The sequence below is a fragment of the Schistocerca cancellata genome, chromosome 8 (genome assembly GCF_023864275.1).
Source record: "Schistocerca cancellata isolate TAMUIC-IGC-003103 chromosome 8, iqSchCanc2.1, whole genome shotgun sequence".
NCBI classification, from domain to species: domain Eukaryota; kingdom Metazoa; phylum Arthropoda; class Insecta; order Orthoptera; family Acrididae; genus Schistocerca; species Schistocerca cancellata.
Window position 1 is genome coordinate 97,294,434 of NC_064633.1, and position 23,431 is coordinate 97,317,864.

The following is a 23,431-nucleotide window of genomic DNA, read 5'->3' on the forward strand; positions in this document are numbered from 1 at the left end:
TAACCACTGCGCCACCTCGCTCGGTGAATGGCATGGATGGTTTGGCCAATATAGGTTTTCATACAGCTGCAAAGGAATTTGTAAATGCTAACTGCCTCGATCCTAGCTCATCTTTTACTGAGCCATGGAGTGCTCTAATATTGGCTGTTCAATGAGACATACTTTTGATTAATTATTTTTTTTAATCCTTCATATGTTAGAAGATGTACCCCCATCATATGGTAGGAAGTCCTGATCTATGTGTATCTTCTACTGATTGTGGCAAAGATCCAAACTCAAAGACACAGCAGATCTGTTTGTATGTGTACCCTTTCTGCTTGAACATAATCCTAAGGTGTTTCAGCTCTTGTGTCGAATTTTCTGCATTTGAGATAACATAAGCCCTCTTTGCCAATGTCTGCAGGACCCCCATGCATCAATACTGTGGATGACAGCTTGCTGCTGCATATGGATACCAGTCTGTGTGCATTGGTTTTCAATAAACACTGTGTCTGTCATCCTTTCTGTAGAGCAGTATGTCTAGAAACAGATGGAAACTGATGGAATGGCTATGGGATGTCCATTATCCCCCATAGTCAGTAATTTATTAATAGAAGATTTGGAAGTCAGGGCTCTGAGAACAGGGTTTTTAAAACCTACCAGTTTTTAGAGGCGCACTGATACTTTTATGGTGTGGCCACATGGAACAGACCCTCTGAACTGTTTCCTAGGTTGTTTTAACACAACGATGGTGGTTCCAAATTTTATTAATGTTTTACACACCATCTGTTGTGGCTGGATCACGAGATAACTTGTGTTTACTATACTCTACCTATAGACTTCATTTAGTTAGATGTTTACACCCATAGCCAACATAGCAAATGCAATTGCCTTGATGTAACTCTTGCTTATTTAGCACTGTGAGTTATCATTTCCACCCTGAAGTTCCTCTTCCTTTCAGAGGTGGTCCTATTCAAAAAACAGCAGGAAATGAACAATTCTGAAATGCTTTAAGAGGTTTTTGCTGAGTATTCAGATATTCTCAGTAGAATGAGGATGCAGATAACTGTGTGTAGGAATGTATTTATGATTCTGAGGGCAATTACAGTGACAGTGACATTTTTAGGCCGGTGAAGGAGCAGGTGGTGGCAGTGTTATCAGGTGATTCTGACAATAATGATGAAGGTGATTCTGTTCATGTGAATGACTCATTTTTTCATAATGATATCAATAATTGGTGTGAAACTGACATTTCATCACTCTTTTGGCTGTTCAAAGATCGTACTGCAGTTGTTACCATACATTTCCAACAAAATGTCACTCTGTTGCCTCTATGACTAACCTGATGTTTCATGATGACTTGTTTGAACTCTTTCATGAGGAGTTGTGCTCCTATCATGAGCAAACCTTAGTGAAATGTAAAACATTGCTTTAAACACTTAAGTGATCTCCTGTTGCACAAAGAGACATGAAGAAACTCTTTATCCTAATTCTTCTAATAGGACAAACAAGAAAGTTAGAAGGAAAGATTATTAGTCAACAGACTCTCTACTAGCAACCATAGTATTTTCACAGATTATGAGTTGCAATAGATTTGAACAGAATTGGATATTGTGTCATTTTAATGACAACACAAAATTGAACATTATGTCTGGGAGGCTCTTCAGAGTAATGAATTATTTCCCCAAAAAATTCAGGAGACTTTACAAACAAGAGCAACAGTTGTCTCTGGATGAGTGGATGATTCTTCGGAGAGAAAACCTGAAGTTTTGATCATACAATGCTGCAAAGACTACAAAGTGTGGGCTACTTGTTAGGATGGTGTGTGAGAATGACACAGGCTGTATCTGCAATACATCTCAGTTCTTGGCCCTTATCTTGATATGTGGCACCATATCTACCAGAATAATTATTGTAACAGCAGCTCTAATGCAGAGTTACAGCTGTAAAACAGTGCCAGAGCCTATGGTACTATTAGGGTGAACAGGGCTTTACAACAAATTCTGAAAGCTAGAGCATCAAGAATAAAGTGACATAGTCTCCTTTAGAAGAGGTGAATTCATGACGCTTCCATCTTAAATACAGGAAAGAAAAATAGAAAAACTGAAGAGGATGTATTGAAAGCTGTGTATGTAAATCAATACAGAGCACATATGAAATGATTTGATCATGTGGATCAGTACCTTTCATACTATTTTATCCTAAGGAAATTGAAATGGACAAATAAAGTCATCCTTTATCTAATATGCTGTGGACTTTTCAATTTGTGTAGAATTTACAAAGCTTTGAATACAGAGAAAGAAAAAAAGTATAAGGAGCCTCTCCTATTGGTGATGAAATACTAGATTATTGGAGATGATAATGAAGAAGAGAGATATGCCCAGCCAATCTTCTAATGAAACAGGGAGAGCACCATATAAAGATCCACTTGGTAGCCTGTCAGCTCACTTGAAGCAGCATGAACCTGTTCTACTTCAAACAATGGAAAAATGAAATTTCCTACCAGAGCCAATAGTTTGGGCTCCCCACAGATAAATGTGAAACAACTTAGATTTGCAAATTTTGTATGGTCCTGCTTCATAGAGAGAAATATTTAACAGTGCACCATCCATATAGGTTCTAAGCTAAATACAATATAAGAAATAACAGTAACTATGAAGGGCAATCAAATCAAAGGGGTCATTGATAATACTTGCAAATTGTCTATGTGTCTCAATGCAGCACTACACATAAAGAAATAGCAGCACATTTTATAACAAAGGAATAGATCAACAAATGGACACTGAAAAAATAGATGTATTTTTTTGTTTGTGTGACGTACTGTAACGCATTTGTTGCTGTGCTCACTAATATGGTGAACTAAGATGTGAGTATATTTATACTTACATGCAAAAATAAAACACCTAGCTGAAAAAATACCCTTTTGTATGGTCAAATGGCTATACTGAAAGATGATTAGAGGACCTGAAAAATAGTTACATTGTGTGGACTGCATGCAAATCAGGTAACAAGCAATACTCAGCTACAGTGGTAAGTAGGAACAAAAATACACAGTCCATAATGTTTTAACTGCCTTCATCCCAGCATCAAGTTCACAGCAGAGGTCAAAAGTGTTAGAAAGCTTCCATTTCTAGATGTGTTGATCTACAGAAAGAATGAAGGCTGTAATTTTTACCAAAAATATATGCAAATGGACTGCTATCTACATGCAACCAGTTGTCATTCACTGTACCATCATGCTTGGGTCCTGCAGATATTGTCAAAGAGAGGTTGTGCTATCTCAGAGGCAGAAAACGACACAAGAGTTGAACACCTTAAGTTCATGCCTGGAGCAGAATTGCTGCACTGACAAACAGATCTGTCATGTCTTTGAGTTTGGACCATCACCAGAACCATATGCTGGGGACGTACCTTCAAAGATAGGATGTATTGTAAAAAGATATAATATTAAAAGTATGTTCTTTCCGCCAGACAAGATTAGAGCACTCCTTGGTTCTGTAACAGATGACTGAGGGTGGAGGAAGTCCAGTGTTTACAAAATCCCTTCGTATTGCTGGGAAATCTGTGTTGGGAAGAATGTACACACCATTTATGACAGATGCAATGAGCAACCTCGCCACACAGAATCATGGCATACTGAGAAATTGGCGATGGTGGAGCACTGTCTTATTGAGGGACAAAGAATATTATATGATAAGAAGCAAATATTTGACACTACATCTTGTCACTGAAATTGTGTTTTAAAGGAATTAACTGAAATTAGACTGGCAGACAACTTAATAAAGAAAGACAAGGCTTACTCTTTAAGTAAAATTTGGAACACTGTTTTATATGGCCCAGTTACATTAATGTGACCACTGCCTATGTCTGATGTCAGTGTGCAAATAACCACTCACAGATGGTAGGTGGCAGCACTACCAGTGGAGGGTATATAAAGTGTGTCAAGTGGACACGGAAAACAGTGCAGTCATTGTCATAATGCAGTAACAGAGGGATTTATCTGGCATCCAAAAGGTCATGATCACTGAAGTCAAGCCAAGGGTGGAAGCATTTCCAAAGTGGCTAAGTTTGTAAATTGTTTGCATGCCACCAAGGTTAAAGTATACTATGCATGGCAAAATGGTGCTATTCTTAACCATCACTGACCTCCCGCAACAGGCTTCTGGTTCATGCACCCACTACGAATGCTGACTGCTGTTCATCAACAATGAAAGCTGGAATTTGTATGCCCATACCACAACTGGACAGCCACTGAATGGTGAAAAGTGGCCATTTCAGATGAATCATGCTTTGTGTTCTATCGGACAGATGACCATTAGCGTGATACACTTGAAAGCAAACACTCTGCAACAATCATTGAAGTGTTATGGTGTGGGGAATGTTTTTGTGGAGTTCCCTCGGTGATCTTGTCATTTTGGAAGGCATGATGGATCTGCACAAGTATGCATCTATCCTTGGGGACCATGTCAACCCTTACATGTAGTTCATTTTTCCTTGGCACAATGCCATCTAGGGCCAGGACAATGCAACATGTCGCACAACTCACAGTGTGTATGCATGGTTCAAAGAACACCAGGATGAATTTATCATACTCCCCTTGCCATCAAACTTCCTGGATTTAAAACCAATCAAGAACCTGTGGAACCACCTCAATTGGGGTGTTCATGCACGAATTCTCAAAATCGAGAAACCTAGTGCAGCTGGCCACAGCTCTGGAGTTGGCATGACTCCAGATGCCAGTCAGTACCTTCCAAAACCTCATTAATTCTCTTCCTGCATGTTTCACAGCAATTTGCATTGCAAAAGGCAGTGATTCAGACTTGTGACAGGTGATTACATTAATGTGACTGGGATTACAGAAGTGTCCAATTCCACCCATCTGCTTTGACCCATGATGTCATAAATATGGTGGAAATGGCTCTTCTAAGCATCTCCAAAATGGCGCCTATGACGTCACTACATACACACAGCATCAAATACAAAAATACATGTAAATAAGACACAAAAATCATCTGCTGGAATCAGACACTTCCCCTGACCTATATAGGTCAACCACAGGTGACAATACCAAAACACCAATGCCTACAAATGAAACTATGAAAATTTGAATTGGACATTTCCCACATATGACGATACCAAAACACCAACATGTACAACTAAAACTATGAAAATTGGAATTGGACATTTCCCTTGACCTATATAGCAGGCCAACCACAGATGACAATACCAAAACACCAACACCTAAAACTACAAAAAATAAAACCAAAACCACAACCTCAAAAATCCACAAATCAAACATCCCTATATAATTTAAAAGACATTCATACACCATAAATACAGAAAACATCACAACTCAAGAAGAGTAGAGCAAAAACACAATTACTTATCAACAACAAATTCCGGCACTGCAAACTATGTCAGTCGCCCCCCCCCCCCCCCCACACACACACACCACACACACGTACACACAAATTAAACGCCTTACCACACTACAAATAATAAACCAATAACACCTAACAAAAACGCCAAACACATAAACAAAAAAAATTGATAACTCATTGAAAAAAACTTCCAAACCTTACTTTTCGAATAACAAACACTGCCAATGACTTCACACATCCAACCAAGGTTCAATTGAACCCAATACAAAACATTATACTCAGCACATACACACACACTACCAGAGGGCAGCATGAAACCCAACAAGGTGACATCTACAAACACAACCAACTCAAAAACACCGTGCTGTAATGATGTCACACAGCACAACACCCTTACGTCTCAGGTTAAAGTAGATGGGTGGAATTGGACACTTCCATTGATCTGAGTATTGTTAGCCATATACAATGCTAAAAAATTTTTTTTCATATGTGGTTCAAGGCCAGACTTTTTACAGATCTATGCAGACCACAAGCCTTTAACATTTGCATTCTGGCAAAATAATGATAAGTGTTCTCCAGGTATAGTTTTCTAGGAACATCTGATACATTTAGGTCACAGTCTGTTTATCCTGCATAAGAGTTGTAACACATATTTTTGACTTGGTGCACTTGGTGAAAGCTCAAGAATCTGACACGGATCTTTGCAATTGCCCAGGTGACACTGCAATGGACTTACAGTTCAAGCTTGCTGAAGTTATAGCCTCAGATACTGGAGTTTATGGCAAAACTAGGCTGTTCATGCTAGCACCACTCCATAGACAAGTATTTAAAACTCTGCATAGTCTGCCATGTGGGAGGGAAGGCAGCAGTGAAACTAGATTTCAACCATTATGTCTGGCCAGGAGTGGAGAAGGATTGCCAGCAGTGGTCCCATGTGTGTACACAATGTCAGTGTGGTAAAACAGAATGGCATGTGCACTCAGCAGTAGGCAGCTTCCCTGATATGACAGAAAGATTTTGCGCACATACACAGTGATGTTGTCAGGCCCCTGCCCCCTCTGAAGAGCAAAGTAATTTACTAACTGTCATGGACACATTTACACATTACTTAGAGACAGTTCTAGTTGATAATATCTCCACACCTTCCTTATGTCATAGTGGATTGCACATTCTGGATGCCTGCTCCATATAACTACAGACAAAGGGTGACAATTCCACAACACCTACAAATTGAGCAACTTCTGTGGAGCGGAGCAGTTCACCATTCTACTATGAGTTACCAGTCCACCAGCAATGGCATGGTAGGACAGTGGTACTGTTCCCTTAAGGTGGCCCTAATGTGCTACGGGAAAAACTGGATGTCAGCCTTATCACTAGTTCTGCTGGGGTTGGGACAATATGCAAAGCCAGACTTGGATGCACCACTGGTTGAATTATTAGTGTACAGTGAAACCTTACACCTGCCAGGTGAGTTTGCTGTTTTGGGCACCATACCAAAAGACAGCACAGACTGTCCAAATTTCATTGACAGCCCAAGAGAGAGAATCTCACAAATCTGCACAAGAACAGCATCCTGACAATTTGAGCACCAAACTTTTGTACATAAGGAATTAAGCGAACATACACGTGTGATGCTATGGAGGGAAGGAATTCAGCCACACTGTATACAGCCCCACACTGAGCTGTGACCATAGATGACAAAACATTCATAGTCAATGGAAAATGAAATACCGTTTCTATAAAAGGTGTCAGACCAGTGTTTGTCATAGAAGAGCCTGCCAGTATCCACCCCCCTCCTACCAAGCCCATCCCTCAACTGTTGCAGGGCAGCCAGCTCCAGGACCCTCAACAATGAAGCCTGCTCGTAAGATGCACTCTGGTCACAGTGTGGGCTTTCCGGCAAAGTACATAAATGACGCCTAGGCCAATCCAGAGAACAATACTCTGCTCTCCTGTGGGGGGGGGGGGGGGGGGGGGGGGGGGCTGTGTAGAAACTGTGGGAGGTCATGATCGTCTCATGCCTGACAGCTAGCAATTAGCTGATTGCAAAACATCCAGTGAGTTCATGAGTTGGTCCCAAGGAACACTGGCAGTTGACTGCTATTTGCTGAGGCACAGACTTTCCATGCAATGAACTTTTATTTACTTGTTACTTTTTTATTTTTTTGCTTGGTTTTTGATGGAGACACTGATTGTGCTTAACTGAATATTTTTTTTTCTTTTACTGTATTAGATGTACATCACACTATGCGACGTTAGAAATAAGGTGTTGAGTTTAGCTGTGCATGCATTCTTCTTCCTTACATGGACATGGTATTGGTTCATTGGTCTCGCACTTTAAACTGATGCCAGCTACATCCATGTTACATTTTTTGTATGAAAATTTAGTGTTGTGCTTGCAGTTTGGTAAGTATGCAGACAGTAACTGCCTGCATGAGTTCATGATCTTATCTGCAGTTTCTTCATAATTCGTCCGTCTTAACTGGGGCAAAGGCTTTAGGAAGATTTTCAGATTTGCCTTCTGTTATCATGGCTTCACCTAGGAGACTATAAACTTAATGAAGAAATTCAGTAACTGCAGTAGTTGTTCTCAATTCTTTCCTAAAGCCCTACTGTGTTTCTCTTAACAGTCTGCTTTTATTATTTTTTTAATGACATCCAAGAGCTGAGAAAGGATAACCATTTCAGAAACTTTACTAAAGGTAGGGATCAATGATATGGGGTGACAGTTAAGCCTTTTTTTTCAATATTTTCCTTCTTATGCGTGCAAGGCCCATTTTAAGAGTCCTTCGATAGGTGTTTGTTACAGCACTTGACATATCACTCCATCTAGCTAAGAATTTGTTCATTGATGTGAGGATTATCTTTCTTATTGCATGTTCATTAAACTCTTCAGATTCAAAATCTGCTGCTTGAGTTATGAGATTTAATATCTGTCAGTGCATGTCTACAGTCTATGTTGGGTTACCTGTTGCTCATAGGAAGTGTTTATTAAAAAGGTTAAAAACTGCATTTGGGTCTTTATGATATTAACATTACTTGCAATTCATGTTATTTTGTTGTTGCTAGTTGAGAGGATTGTTCTATATGTATTTATTGCCCAGGAGGGCTTGGTTACTTTAGTAGACTGATATTACATTACTGTGGACCTATTGTCTAAGGTTTGAAAGTTCTGCTTTAAAGGCATATTTTTAGCTGCATTACTTTTGTTTGAAAATATCCAGTCTTCTTGATCATTACAGAATATCTAGACCATTAACATTATGCCATTTGACAAGACTGACAGGAATTCTGAGTTTGTTATTTCTTCCATTCATAGTGTGTGTTAGCCCTGTCTTCATTTCTCTAATGGGGCAGCAGGAACCAAAGTACCTCTGAAAAAGGTTGTAAATCTTGTGCCACTTGTTATCTGATCCTTCCACACAGGAGACTGTATCTCATCTCTTTCAGCTAATTCAGTTGTAAGACAGTTGATGTTTCGTATATTTTGTTCCTCCTTCAAATGCCTTGAAGAAATCATACTGCCACCTGGGTTCAACAGTATTGCAAACACAGAAAGAGCCATGAAACTTCTAAAGGCACCAGAATCACTTGAAAGCACTATAAAGAAAAATAATATCTCATAATACAAAATTACAAGACACTGCAAAGAAAGTGTGTGTGTGTGTGTGTGTGTGTGTGTACTCTAGTTCAAGAAAGGATTCATTTTGAAAGGTCTCTTTCTTTTTTGTGTGTGCCTCTTGATGATTCAATGCTTGTGCCTTTTGGTGAATGGTCTCCCTTACTCTAAAGTTTTACATCCTAGGAGAACTTTCCTACTGAAATTACAAGACAGTTCTTTTACCAGAAACGCTACATGAATCAGAAAATAATTATAGGAGGACATTCTAAAGTTACAGAAATGGGAAAACATAAATAAAAAATTCTCAGGAAAATATGTAGCTCCATATAAGAATATGGAATCTGGATGAAGGGGAGAATATCTGACTTTGACAGCAAACAGATAAGTTCAATAGAGCTGTACACAAGATACACTTGAAATTCTATGATCATATTTATAGAATCAACAACAATTGGCTCATCAAAATATACTGCACATTATTTATTCAGGGTAGGTCAAAATCAGCCACGTCAAAACTAGGTAAGATTTACAAAACATGAACATCACAGAGGAAAGTATAATAAATTGTCTAGCATTTGGAACATTTCACAAATGATCAAAAGAATAAGCAAAAGGGCATAGTGAAATGATGATGGGTTTGTGAGGGGATTAGAAGACAGAAATCATCAAGCCAGCTACCAGTCTCAAACACATTTATTAAGTGTGCAAAATGAAGAAAGAAAGAAGGAGAAGAAGAAGAATAGAATTATAGTCCTCAGATATCAAAGGCAAAAGAAGTAAATCAAGAAGGAAATCTCTGGTTTCTCTCTAGAGTAGTTTGCACTACTTTTTTTCTCCGGCAGCAGTAGTTTTACACATTATGACGCGGTACCGTACCCAGAAAACTTTTATGTCAACTGACTCTGGCTGTGGAAGCCTACGCAATTATATTACGAGGGTGAGTCAAATGAAAACCTTAAATTTGTAATAACTAATCGAAATTTCGCGCCGTTATCCTTTAAGTTGGTAAGTGTGCTACAAACAGCTTGCAGAATGGCCTGTAGGTGGCAGCATAGTGTAGATGCACACATACCATTGCAGTATCAGTATAAAGATGGCTGCCCTTCTTGCAACTTGCACCAGGGAAGAACAGTGTTCTGTTATTCGGTTTTTGCGTAGTGAAGGTGTGAAACCTATTGAAATTCATCGACGAATGAAGGTTCAGTAGGGTTATGCATGTTTGTCACAGCAGCAAGTCTACAAATGGAGTAGGAAGTTCGCAAATGGTGTGACTTCAGTAGAAGATGCTCCTCGTCCAGGTCAGGCACGAGTTGTGACTCCACAGAACATTGCAGCAGTTGAAGCCATAGTGAAAGAAAACCGCCAAGTGACACTGAATGACATTGGAGCATGTTTACAGATTAGTCATGGGTCAGCACACCACATTGTGCATGATGTGCTCCAGTTTCACAAAGTGTCTGCAAGATGAGTGCCATGGCAGTTGACTCCTGAAATGAGAGAATGACATGTTGATGCTTGTGAAGAACTTGTTCGGTGATTTGAATGAGAAGCTGATGGTTTCCTTGCAAGAATCGTTACTGGGGATGAAACCTGGGTTCACTTTCACCAACCGGAAATGAAGAGAGCGAGCAAGGAATGATGCCATTCCTCATCATCAAAAACTAAGAAGTTTCAAACAGAACCATCAGCAGGGAAGGTTGTGCTGACTCTCTTTTGGGATGAAAAAGGCGTCATTTTGGAGCATTACATGCCTAGAGGGACCACTGTCACCAGTGCATCATACGCAGATCTCCTAAAAAATCATCTGTGGCCCACAATCAAATCAAAGCGACATGGATTGCTGTCAGCAGGTGTCCTTTTGCAACATGACAATGCAAGGCCCCACACTGCCCGTACAACAGTTGCAACAATCACAGACCTGCATTTTGAGTGTCTTCCTCATCCACCATACTCGCCAGACTTTGCCCCAAGTGATTTCCATATGTTTGGACCATTCAAAGATGCAATGGGAGGAAAGAAGTTCCATTCTGATGAGGAGGTACACCATGCTGTGCATGAGTGGTTGTGTGGACTACCAAAAGAATTTTTTTCTAAAGTAATTTATGCACTTTGTAAGTGCTGGAGGACTTGCATTGAGCGTGGGGGAAATGATGTTGAAAAGTGATACAGCTTTGTACCACTTCTGCACAATAAATAATATTTAAAAAAATATTTAAGGCTTTCATTTGACTCACCCTCGTAGTTTGCACTATATAAAAAAGACTAAAGCGGCACAATGTAACAACTGGGAGAAACAGTGCAAAGTGAATATGAGCATTAACTTCTAGCTGGTGACAAGAAAGAGATTTTTTCACTCTTTTAGGTGACATTTATAAGGTGATTTAATTCAGAGTGTAAATTTTTTTTCACAATCTGTTATTTGTAACTCAGGTGGAGACATTAGCGACCACTTTAAGCAGCATTGTACATTATTACCGATCAGTAATATTATGAAATGGATAGATTGCAACTCACTGTAAAGATGACACATTTGAGTTACAGACAGGCACAATTTTCTTTTTCACAATCTGGTATTTGTAACTCAGGTGGAGACATTCGTGGCCACTTTAAGCAGCAGTATACATTATTACCGATCAGTAATATTATGAAGCCATAGGCACTGTTGAATAGTGGCAAGACCTTGGGCATGAGGGATGTTGATGTGTATGGAAGTGGTGTCAATAGTGATGAGTAGGGATCCAGGAAGTAATGAGGTGTGGATGGTGGAGAATCAGTGAAGGAAGTGGTTGTAATCTTTGACATGGGAGCAATTTTCAGGCAATAGGTTGGAGGTGTTTGTCAGTGATGGCTCAAATTCTTTCAGTGGGAGTGGCTATAATGTGGCATACAGGACTGTTGAGTTTATGGATTTTGGGGAACATGTAGGTGTATGTGGGGGGGCATCATAAGGGCGAGGATGGAAATGGATTCAGGAGAGAGGTCCTGAAAGAACTTAAGGCTTTAAGCAAGGATTGGAAGTTTGTTGGACTGCTGGGATGGGACAACTCCGGCAGAGTTTATAGGTGGGGGAGTCAGACAATTGGCAGAGGCCTTCTGCCAGGTAGTCACTGCAATTCACAATGACAGTGATGGAACATTTGTTGGCAGGAAGGATGATTTGGTCAGGATTTGTTTTGAGGCTGTGTATGGCTGTCCTTTCTTCTACTGAAAGTTTCATGTTTTTAAGAAGGAACATGTGGAAGAATGATGAGATCAAGTTGGCGGTAAAGATTTCCTGGAAGATGACCAGGTGGCAGGATCACAGTTGGATGGTGACATGAACTGGAAGAGGCACATTCCAGTGTTGGGATTAGGTCGGCTTTGGTTAGAGGTATTAGCAGCAAAGAAGTGTTTTCATTGCAGGAAACGGGAGAAGGAGATAGTTCTCTGACAAGTCCGACATAGTTAAATTTGGATGTAGAGCTGAAGATGAGAAGTTTGGACAGCACTGAAACTACCACAGGGCTGGAGATTTTGGTGAAAAGGCTAACAACGGTGTTCTGGGATTGTTTAGGCTCCTAAGTATTAGTAGGGAGTGGAGTATTGTTAGAGAGTTTTGAGGATGTGGCAAGTTGAAAATATTAGCTAGGCAGTGCCTGGATGCTACAAAGGGTTGATGGGAGCAACACTGTAGGCAGGATAGGGGTTGGATAGTGGTACACTAATGTGACAGTCAGTAGGATGTACTTATTGAGGTGTTGTCTGCCAACCAATTAGGACACATTCTTTGTTGCCTGGAGTCTTCAGTTTCTTCCTCGCCACCTGTCGTCTGTTTTTCTTCTCTTGCTAAAGATTTGAATGTATCAGTGGGGTATCTACACTCTGTTCTCTTTAATTCTTCTCATTCCGATCTATCCTTACCACAGTTAGAATACCTTTCTGAACCGATTGCTTGAAACTTTGTGTGTCTTTTTTTCAGATTTTAAAAGTAAATGTTATTTGTTAGATGTCTTCTCTCATACATTGTGTAATAGTGTACACATAACATAAACCTATGTTTTCTTTAATTAACATAATTCACATTAAGTATGGTATTATTGCAATCGTTGGAAAAATTGCAAGTTTCTGCATTTGACAGACATCATTATTCTCAAAATTTGTGAATTGGCAAATTCACACAGTAGAACAGTGCACATTCACAAAGTCTTCATTAACTGAATTCTCTGACAGCGTTTGGCATAATATAAGGCCAAAAGAGAAGCACTTTCTTGTTGCAAAACATTAAGAATGTGTTTCATTGTTATTTAAATGGCTTGTTCTCCTCTACACTCAGTTGAGCAAAGTGAAACATAAAATTTGTAATTTATTTGCATGAAATTATGTTTTTTAAATGTCTCTCCAATTATTACCTTCAATTCATTTGGCAGTACATTGAAGTATTTTGCTCCATTAATATATGGACTGTTTGCTGTTTTTTTCAGTCTTCTGTTTTTCATATGGAAATTTTGTACTTGTCTAGTATTGTGATCGTGAATTCCTGCATTATGACATGTATATTTCTTATCTTCTACAGTTAATACTACTGTTTCAAACATATACATAGAATAGATAGTCAGAATTTTAAAATCTATAAACAATCTTACATGATGTTTGAGCATCTTTTTTGCCTAATATTCTCAAGGCTCTTTTCTGGAGTTTACTAACTCAGTCTACATGAGTTTTGGAACTCAGATTGGAATGTATACTGCAGAGAAACGCTGGACAGTGAAGGGGGAGGCATATTTAGCAATAAGAAGTGCAATAGTATCGAATGAAATTGACAGAGATCCGAAATGTGAAATAATTTGGGTGAAGGTCACGGTTAAAGCAGGCTCAGACATGGTAATTGGATGTCTCTATAGGCCCCCTGGCTCAGCAGCTGTTGTGGCTGAGCACCTGAAGGATAATTTGGAAAATATTTTGAGTAGATTTCCCCACCATGTTATAGTTCTGGGTGGAGATTTTAATTTGCCGGATATAGACTGGGAGACTCAAACATTCATAACGGGTGGCAGGGACCAAGAATCCAGTGAAATTATTTTAAGTGCTTTATCTGAAAACTACCTCGAGCAGTTAAACAGAGAACTGACTCATGGCGATAACATATTAGACCTTCTGGTGACAAACAGACCCGAACTATTGAACTATTTGAAACAGTTAACGCAGAACAGGGAATCAGCGATCATAAAGCGGTTACTGCATCGATGATTTCATCCGTAAATAGAAATATTAAAAAAAGTAGGAAGATTTTTCTGTTTAGCAAAAGTGACAAAAAGCAGATTACAGAGTACCTGACGGTTCAACACAAAAGTTTTGTCTCAAGTACAGATAGTGGACAAACTTCAAAACCATCATACAATATGCGTTAGATGAGTATGTGCCAAGCAAGATTGTAAGAGATGGAAAAGAGACACTGTGGTACGACAACCGAGTTAGAAAACTGCTGCAGAAGCAAAGGGAACTTCACAGCAAACATAAACATAGCCAAAGCCTTGCAGACAAACAAAAATTACACAAAGCGAGGGCTATGCAAGAGGTGTTCAATGAATTCGAAAGTAAAGTTCTATGTACTGACTCGGCAGAAAATCCTAAGAAATTTTGGTCTTATGTCAAAGTGGTAGGTGGATCGAAACAAAATGTTCAGACACTCTGTGACCAAAATGGTACTGAAACAGAGGACGACAGATTAAAGGCTGAAATACTAAATGTCTTTTTCCAAAGCTGTTTCACAGAAGAAGACTGCACTGTAGATCCTTCTCTAGATTCTTGCACAGATGACAAAATGGTAGATATCGAAATAGATGACAGAGAGATAGAGAAACAATTAAAATCGCTCAAAAGAGGAAAGGCCGCTGGACCTGATGGGATACCAGTTCGATTTTACACAGAGTACGCAAAGGAACTTGACCCCCTTCTTGCAGCGGTGTACCGTAGGTCTCTAGAAGAGTGTAGCGTTCCAAAGGATTGGAAAAGGGCTCAGGTCATCCCCGTTTTCAAGAAGGGACATCGAACAGATGTGCAGAACTATAGACCTATATCTCTAACGTTGATCAGTTGTAGAATTTTGGAACATGTATTATGTTCGAGTATAATGACTTTTCTGGAGACTAGAAATCTACTCTGTAGGAATCAGCATGGGTTTCAAAAAAGACGGTCGTGTGAAACCCAGCTCCCGCTATTCGTCCACAAGACTCAGAGGGTCATAGACACGAGTTCACAGGTAGATGCCGTGTTTCTCGACTTCCGCAAGGCGTTCGATACAGTTCCCCACAGTTGTTTAATGAACAAAGTAAGAGCATATGGACTATCAGACCAATTGTGTGATTGGATTGAAGAGTTCCTAGATAACAGAACGCAGCATGTCATTCTCAATGGAGAGAAGTCTTCCGAAGTAAGAGTGATTTTAGGTGTGCCACAGGGGAGTGTCGTAGGACCATTGCTATTCACAATATACCTAAATGACTTTGTGGATGACATCAGAAGTTCACTGAGGCTTTTTGCGGATGATGCTGTGGTACATCGAGAGGTTGTAACATTGGAAAATTGCACTGAAATGCAGGAGGATCTGCAGCGAATTGACGCATGGTGCAGGGAATGGCAATTGAATCTCAATGTAGACAAGTGTAATATGCTGCAAATACATAGAAAGATAGATCCCTTATCATTTAGCTACAATATAGCAGGTCAGCAACTGGAAGCAGTTACTTCCATAAGTTATCTGGGAGTACGCATTAGAAGTGATTTAAAATGGAATGATCATATAAAGTTGATCGTTGGTAAAGCAGATGCCAGACTGAGATTCATTGGAAAAATCCTAAGGAAATGCAATCCGAAAACAAAGGAAGTAGGTTACAGTATGCTTGTCCACCCACTGCTTGAATACTGCTCAGCAGTGTGGGATTTGTACCAGATAGGGTTGATAGAAGAGATAGAGAAGAACCGACGGAGAGCAGCGCGCTTCGTTACAGGATCATTTAGCAATCGCGAAAGCGTTACAGAGATGATAGATAAACTCCAGTGGAAGACTCTGCAGGAGAGATGCTCAGTAGCTCAGTACGGGCTTTTGTTGAAGTTTCGAGAACATACCTTCACTGAGGAGTCAAGCAGTATATTGCTCCCTCCTACGTATATCTTGCAAAGAGACCATGAGGATAAAATCAGAGAGATTAGAGCCCACACAGAAGCATACCAACAATCCTTCTTTCCACGAACAATACGAGACTGGAATAGAAGGGAGAACCGATAGAGGTACTCAAGGTACCCCCACCACACACCGTCAGGTGGCTTGCGGAGTATGGCTGTAGATGTAGATAGATGTAGAAGCCCTGCCCCACAATGAAAGACCATATGCTAGAAATGGATGTATCAAACCAAAATACATCATCCTCATTGTTTGGGTATTGACGTATGGAGCTATTCTTCTTAAAACATATAGGCTAGATGATAGCCTTGCACATACATTGTCAATTTGTTGTGTCCATAGTAGTTTGCTATCTTTGCATATACCAAGGAATTTACACTCACTGCAGATTTTCCCTAAATCCTGAGAATCAATGCAAGTTTGCAGAAAACCAACATTGAAGGGGATTATATTTGTTTTTTTGTAAGTTGACTTTTAGATTGTCATTTTCAAACTTTCCCTTTGCAATATCTATAAATATTTTTACCTCTATGCTGAGATTAAGAATATCATTTCCCCATCAAAGCCCTGAAATGGCATCTGCATACATTGTAATGAAGGTATCATTTTTTACTATCTTTGGGAAGTCATTAACGTAACATATAAAAAAGGAAGGGATCAATTATCGATCCCTGAGGCACACCAAATTTAATATTCCTGACCCTTGATGTATAACTTTTAATTTTTCTGATATGAATATAATAGAAGGAAACATTCCACGTGGGAAAAATATACCTAAAAACAAAGATGATTTGACTTACGAAACGAAAGCGCTGGCACGTCGATACACACACAAACAAACACAAACATACACACAAAATTCTAGCTTTTGCAACCAATGGTTGCCTCGTCAGGAAAGAGGGAAGGAGAGGGAAAGACAAAAGGATTTGGGTTTTAAGGGAGAGGGTAAGGAGTCATTCCAATCCCGAGAGCGGAAAGACTTACCTTAGGGGGAAAAAAGGACGGGTATACACTCGCACACACACACATATCCATCCACACATATACAGTCTGCTTGTGCCTGTATATGTGTGGATGGATATGTGTGTGTGTGCGAGTGTATACCTGTCCTTTTTTCCCCCTAAGGTAAGTCTTTCCGCTCCCGGGATTGGAATGACTCCTTACCCTATCCCTTAAAACCCAAATCCTTTCGTCTTTCCCTCTCCTTCCCTCTTTCCTGACGAGGCACCCGTTGGTTGCGAAAGCTAGAATTTTGTGTGTATGTTTGTGTTTGTTTGTGTGTGTATCGACGTGCCAGCGCTTTCGTTTGGTAAGTCAAATCATCTTTGTTTTTAGGTTATAATAGAAGGAAACATTCCACGAATGGTCTTTAAATATGTCTGCTTGTGTCTGTATATGTGTGGATGGATATGTGTGTGAGTGCGAGTGTATACCCGTCCTTTTTTCCCCCTAAGGTAAGTCTTTCCGCTCCCGGGACTGGAATGACTCCTTACCCTCTCCCTTAAAACCCACATCCTTTCGTCTTTCCCTCTCCTTCCCTCTTTCCTGATGAGGCAACAGTTTGTTGCGAAAGCTTGAATTTTGTGTGTATGTTTGTGTTCATTTGTGTGTCTGTCGACCTGCCAGCACTTTCATTTGGTAAGTCACATCATCTTTGTTTCAGGTACATCTTTGTTTTTAGATATATTTTTAATTTTTCTCCATTATTGTGTGAGATTGAGGTACACTGTCCTCTGTTTTTTAAATATGATGTGATGAGTTGTAATAGTTGTCCACTTATGCCATCTCCGGCCAGTTTTGACAGAAGTACATTATGATCAACCCCATCAAAAGCCTTTGATAAGTCTAGGAAAACTCCAGCTACTTGCATGCCTTCATCAATTTTGTGAAGAGCTTTCTGCATAAATTGAAGTGATGCAGTCATGGTGCTACGACCACTTGTGAAGCCTTGCTGAAAATCTCCCAGGATGTTGTGCTTATTATAATGCTCTAACATATATTCTAGAATTATTTTTTCAATTAATTTGCTAAAAACAGAAGTTAAAGCAAGTTGTTTATCACCTTTTTTGTAGAGAGATTTAACAATGGCTAATTTTAGTATGTCAGGGAACACTCCTTCTTTTAAGACACTATTTATTAGATGCATCAAAGGATATGTTAGATTATTTCTGCACTGTTTAAGTAAAAATGGAGAAATTTCATCCCAGCCAGCATATTTTTGTTTTCACATTCTCTGATAAGCTGCAAAATATCCTCGATTTCAAGTTCATTCAGTTGATTAGGTTCAGAATTGTCCTCAGCAAGACCAGGGTGTATACATGGGCAAGGAAAAAAAGTTCCCAGATTTTTCCAGGATTTCTCGGTTGAAAATACACTTTCTCCCGGGTGAAAATATATTTTTCCCCTTGTTATGTGAGAGTATACTTTTCCTCGGCACTGTAAAACTTATCAGTCTTTTGAATGTTTGTGGTTTTACACGCTGACATAGAATTTCCTGGCACTATAGAAAACGAAACTCGGGGGGGGAGGGGGGGGGGGGGGACATGTTTTGGAAAGATCTGTGATGTGCAGCAGCAACATGTACACTACATATTTTCGTGTTACGAAGTTATAAATTCGAATTCCACCGAACACCGCATGTTACTTTCCAAGGCATTGAAATCGAGATTGTGACGCGCTTTTGTAAGCCAGTCATAGTCATGTCATGTGATCTCGCCAGCTGATGACACATAGAACACATGATGTAGTCAACCAATAGCAAGATCACTCTTAAGTAGTGTGAACACACAAATAAGAAAAGTTGATGGTTTAAATTAATGTACATAGTGTTTCTACAAGAAAAACAGAGGTTTCACATATAATTGTAGTCTGGAAGATTAATAAGCTGCAAGAGAAGCTAAGTTTCCACATATAATGTTAATCTTTTTTGCGCGTGTTACGTTTTAAGGTACATCACACAAAAGTGCCAGTAAAATTTTTAATAACAACGTAAATGTCTGATGGTCTGGGCTCGAAATTCTTCTAGATGGTCATCCTCAAAGAGTTGATTTTTAATTGAGAGTCAAACGCCCTGTGATTTAAGAAATTCATCCTACATTCTCGCATATAGTTCATCTTGTGTAAAAGGAAATTTACCTTGAAAGTAACACTTTCCAAACCACCATGCGCAATGTTTTCCCGTGACCTGTTAGAAAGTGATTCGTTTCAGCAGTTACCAGAGAGTGCCAGATAACAGGTGCCACCGCTCTTGCGCAGCTACGATGACACAGGAAGCCCATATTTTCATACGTCTAAAACATTAAAAGATCTTGCACTATGTCACAAAAGAAACAAGACATCAAAAATGGTTCAAATGGCTCTGAGCACTATGGGACTTAACTTATGAGGTCATCAGTCCCCTATAACTTAGAACTACTTAAACCTAACTAACCTAAGGACATCACACACATCCATGCCCGAGGCAGGATTCGAACCTGCGACCGTAGCGGTCACGCGGTTCCAGACTAGCGCCTAGAACTGCACGGCCACCCTGGCCAGCAACAAGACATCAGAGGACACTTCAATTTCATCTCAATTTCTTGGACCATATTAAAAATGCATAATTGGGCTTAAAGCACACATTCGTATGTCCAGATTCAGATGTAAATTTTCTTGAGTACCAGTACTGTATTTTCTCATGTTTGGTTCTTTATTATGGCATAATACCATGCGAGCTAGAAGATGGAAAACGTGCACTTGAAATGCAGCGAACAGTTGAAACTAGCCAACAGTGTGAAATTAAACACTTAGTTTCAAATCAATTGACTGCCTCAGCACAAAAGATTAATAAAAGCCAAATCTCTTCAGCAAAGCGACAAAAATAACTTCATTGTTCTGCAAGGTGATTAATGCTTGACTGTCAGAAAGGTGGAAATAAAACATGAAAATAATAACATATTTTGTTAGTCTTCCGTTATTATGCGAACATATTTTAATTCATCTGATAGCTTCCGGCCACAGAAATCCGTTTTGTTTTCATTTGATGTGAGAGTAACAAACGAAAAGGAAACAGCAAAATCTCTAAACGTAAACACAGTTCACGTGGAGGCGACCCACCTCCCCACTACAATTCAGACTGCTCTGTGCATCAGCCCCAGGTGTACGATATTTACGAACCGGGGCAATACTAGATAGTGGCGCCCAGCCACACATCCATAGAGAAGCGGGAGAAGGTTCTCACTCATAAGCGACTCAACTTCGCACGCACAAGAGCCCGCCTGCAACTGCTCAAACGAATCTAATGTCAACAGCTGTCACGTCACGCTCATCGGAGGCAATTTGTCGTTATGAATCATTGCATGGTCTTTCTAAAGCCTTTGACACACTTTACTGTTGGCAGACGCTTGTATGAGCACTATGTTTTGATGTTGTATATGGTGGATTTTCTTTGCGACTTAAGTTTTATTTTCGTTTTTTTCTTCCTCTTGTTAACGTTTTGTTGCTGCAGTATTATCCTGCAGACACGTATACAGTAATATCCTTTGTTGGAGTAATGGTTCTTACCAGTCAGTCACAAAAATTTAACTGAAAACTAAAACAATGAAACATTCCCGGAATTCTAAAAAATTTCCGGGTTTTTACCGGTTTTCACCGGGATGAAACAATTCCTGGGTTTTTCCCAGATCTCCCGGTTGTCCTGGGTCGTATACACCCTGAAGCCTTCCAACAGGTACTTTATCTGTGGTACAAAAGTCAGATTCTAAGATATCTGTGAAATAGTCATTAAAAATGTTACTGAAACTTCCTGGCAAATTAAAACTGTGTGCCCGACCGAGACTTGAACTTGGGACCTTTGCCTTTCGCGGGCAAGTGCTCTACCATCTGAGCTACCGAAGCACGACTCACGGTCAGTCCTCACAGCTTTACTTCTACCAGTATCTCGTCTCCTGCGCAGGAGAGCTTCTGTAAAGTTTGGAAGGTAGGAGACGAGATACTGGCAGAAGTAAAGCTGTGAGGACCAGGTGTGAGTCGTGCTTCAATAGCTCAGATGGTAGAGCACTTGCCCGCAAAAGGCAAAGGTCCTGAGTTCGAGTCTCGGTCGGGCACACAGTTTTAATCTGCCAGGAAGTTTCATATCAGCGCACACTCCGCTGCAGAGTGAAAATCTCATTCTAAAAATGTTACTGATCACCTGTGGATTGGTGACATCAATATTGTTATTAGATATCTGTATGTTGATGTTACCTTATAGTTTTGTTTTATTGTCTCTTATTTCATTTACTATTGACCAGCAGGTCTCGGAGATACGGTCTGAGTTTTGTATTTTTGAGTTAATCTTTTCAGCCTTCACTCTTTTGACTTGCTTGCGAAACTGGTATTTATATTGCTCATATTTATACCTAAGCTCATTGTTTTTGGTCTCTCTTTGTATCAAATACATTTCTTCCATTTTTTTCTTTCAGCTCTTTGGAAGAATTATCGAATTCCATAGGTCTTTACTGACTTGCCTTATTCTTATTAATATTTTTCTGATGGGAATAGTATTATTTAGATGAAAAAATAATTTATCTAGGAAGGCACCCCATTTATTGTTCACTCCTTCGGCTTGAAATACTAGATGCCAAGATTCATGACCAAGGCTCTCTCTCAGTTTGGCAATGTTGATAATAGATTTATTTTGTATTCATAAATTTTCTTTGGCTTTCTACAAGGATCACCCTTTAGCACTAATACTTGGCCTAGATGGTCAGAGATGTGACCATTTACAACAGCAGCTGTGGCAATATTTTCACAGTTAGTAATAACATGGTCTATAGAGCTTTACTAGTTGGAGTTTTCTAGAGGATATGTCTCCCAACAGAATGGATACAGTCTTCGAAGCGTTTGCTTTCTTGGGAATCTTGTGTTGACATTAATATCCCCTAATAATATCACATTTATATGTTCTTGCTTCTTATTAATTTACATAATACCGTATCAAGGGAATTAATAAATAATTCAAAATTTCCATTTGGAGATCTATACAATGCTACGATAAAGTATAAAACAGACAAGAATTATAACTTAATTGCTACAATTTCACAGTGCAAAAGAAACCGAGTATCGTGATATGACACAAATTTAGGTTCCACATATTCATTTTTTTAAAAATATTGTTTATTGGTTGTTTCTGATACATTGAGCAAAGTCACCCGTAGAATGTAAATGTGTTTCCTTTCATGAGTTTTAGTGACATTATGTCTGATGGATATATACCCTGCCATTATTGAAATGATTGCAAAAAATGAATAATTACGCGACCAACCTGTGCCGTTATTAGTCTGTTATGAATGAAATCCTATAATTTGGACTAGCTTTGTGTAATTTTATTTGTTCAATGATGAGTTTTCGGTCGTGATGTAGATTATTTATTTACGAGATATTTATATTCTTTCAGTGAGAAAAATTTTTAGTAGTCGGCTATTAATCGATTTGTTCGACGTTATACAGCCCGCCAATATCTGCCTCTGTTGAGTCTGACATGTACACACTTTCAATGAGAATATTGTACAGTAGTAGGCTAGAACCACATTTGTTCAGTGTTTATTTTACCCGCCAATTACTGCCTCTGATGTCTGCCGAGTGCCGTGAATGTCAAATGCTTTGTACTCGCAGTAGAAACACTCGGAGTTCTGGGGAAGATTTCCCGTGCTGTCCCTGTTAAACGGTAGACCATATATGCTATAAACGTCTCCCAGAATGCAGTGTCTTGGACAAGAAAATAGGGCAGTTAGCCACTGTGCGTCTAGACCATAGACCTACTAAAAATAACGGTCTAGAATTAGCAGCAATATTAATTTAGAGTTGTGTGAAATAACTTTCACACACTGCTCAATTTCTTTGCAATTTTAAAACTCTCTGAGGTGGGCGTTCTTTCAGAATATTGTTTGTTGTGTTTACAACGTGGAATACAGTTGTGTGATGACTGTAATATGTTATCCATTGTTACCTTCTTTGAATTAGTACAATTTGTATCAATATATTTCAGGAGCGGAAAAGTCTTAGAACCTTGTCATAGCAGTTATAGTAGTTATTTGTACTGATAGCAATTCGATGACATTGCCACATGTCAAAATGGCTCATTTGTCACTTTCGCTGCCGTGTGTCAACTAAAGTACAGCATAATACAACGGCCGGGAGCACAATAACACCATGGATCGCATGGGAAAAAAAGATTTAGTGAGCATTGTGGAGAAACAAAAGCAACAGATAGCAAGATATGAGACTAAATTAAGAGGTATGTGACACGAAGGCCTACAGGAGAGATGAAAT

General features: G+C 39.4%; 1 protein-coding gene across 2 annotated transcripts in view; it reads left to right on the top strand.

The window, feature by feature from the left end:
- Positions 1 to 23,006: 23,006 nt before the first annotated feature.
- LOC126094685 (GRIP and coiled-coil domain-containing protein 1) overlaps positions 23,007 to 23,431 on the top strand; it is a 135,853-nt gene continuing 135,428 nt past the window's right edge. The window contains exon 1 of one of the 2 annotated variants that reach the window (XM_049909207.1): positions 23,007 to 23,396. In XM_049909207.1, the coding sequence (XP_049765164.1) occupies positions 23,312 to 23,396 (85 nt within the window). In that variant the 5' untranslated portion in view covers positions 23,007 to 23,311. The remainder of the gene's footprint in view (positions 23,397 to 23,431) is intronic. The other variant, XM_049909206.1, reaches the window with a different exon arrangement.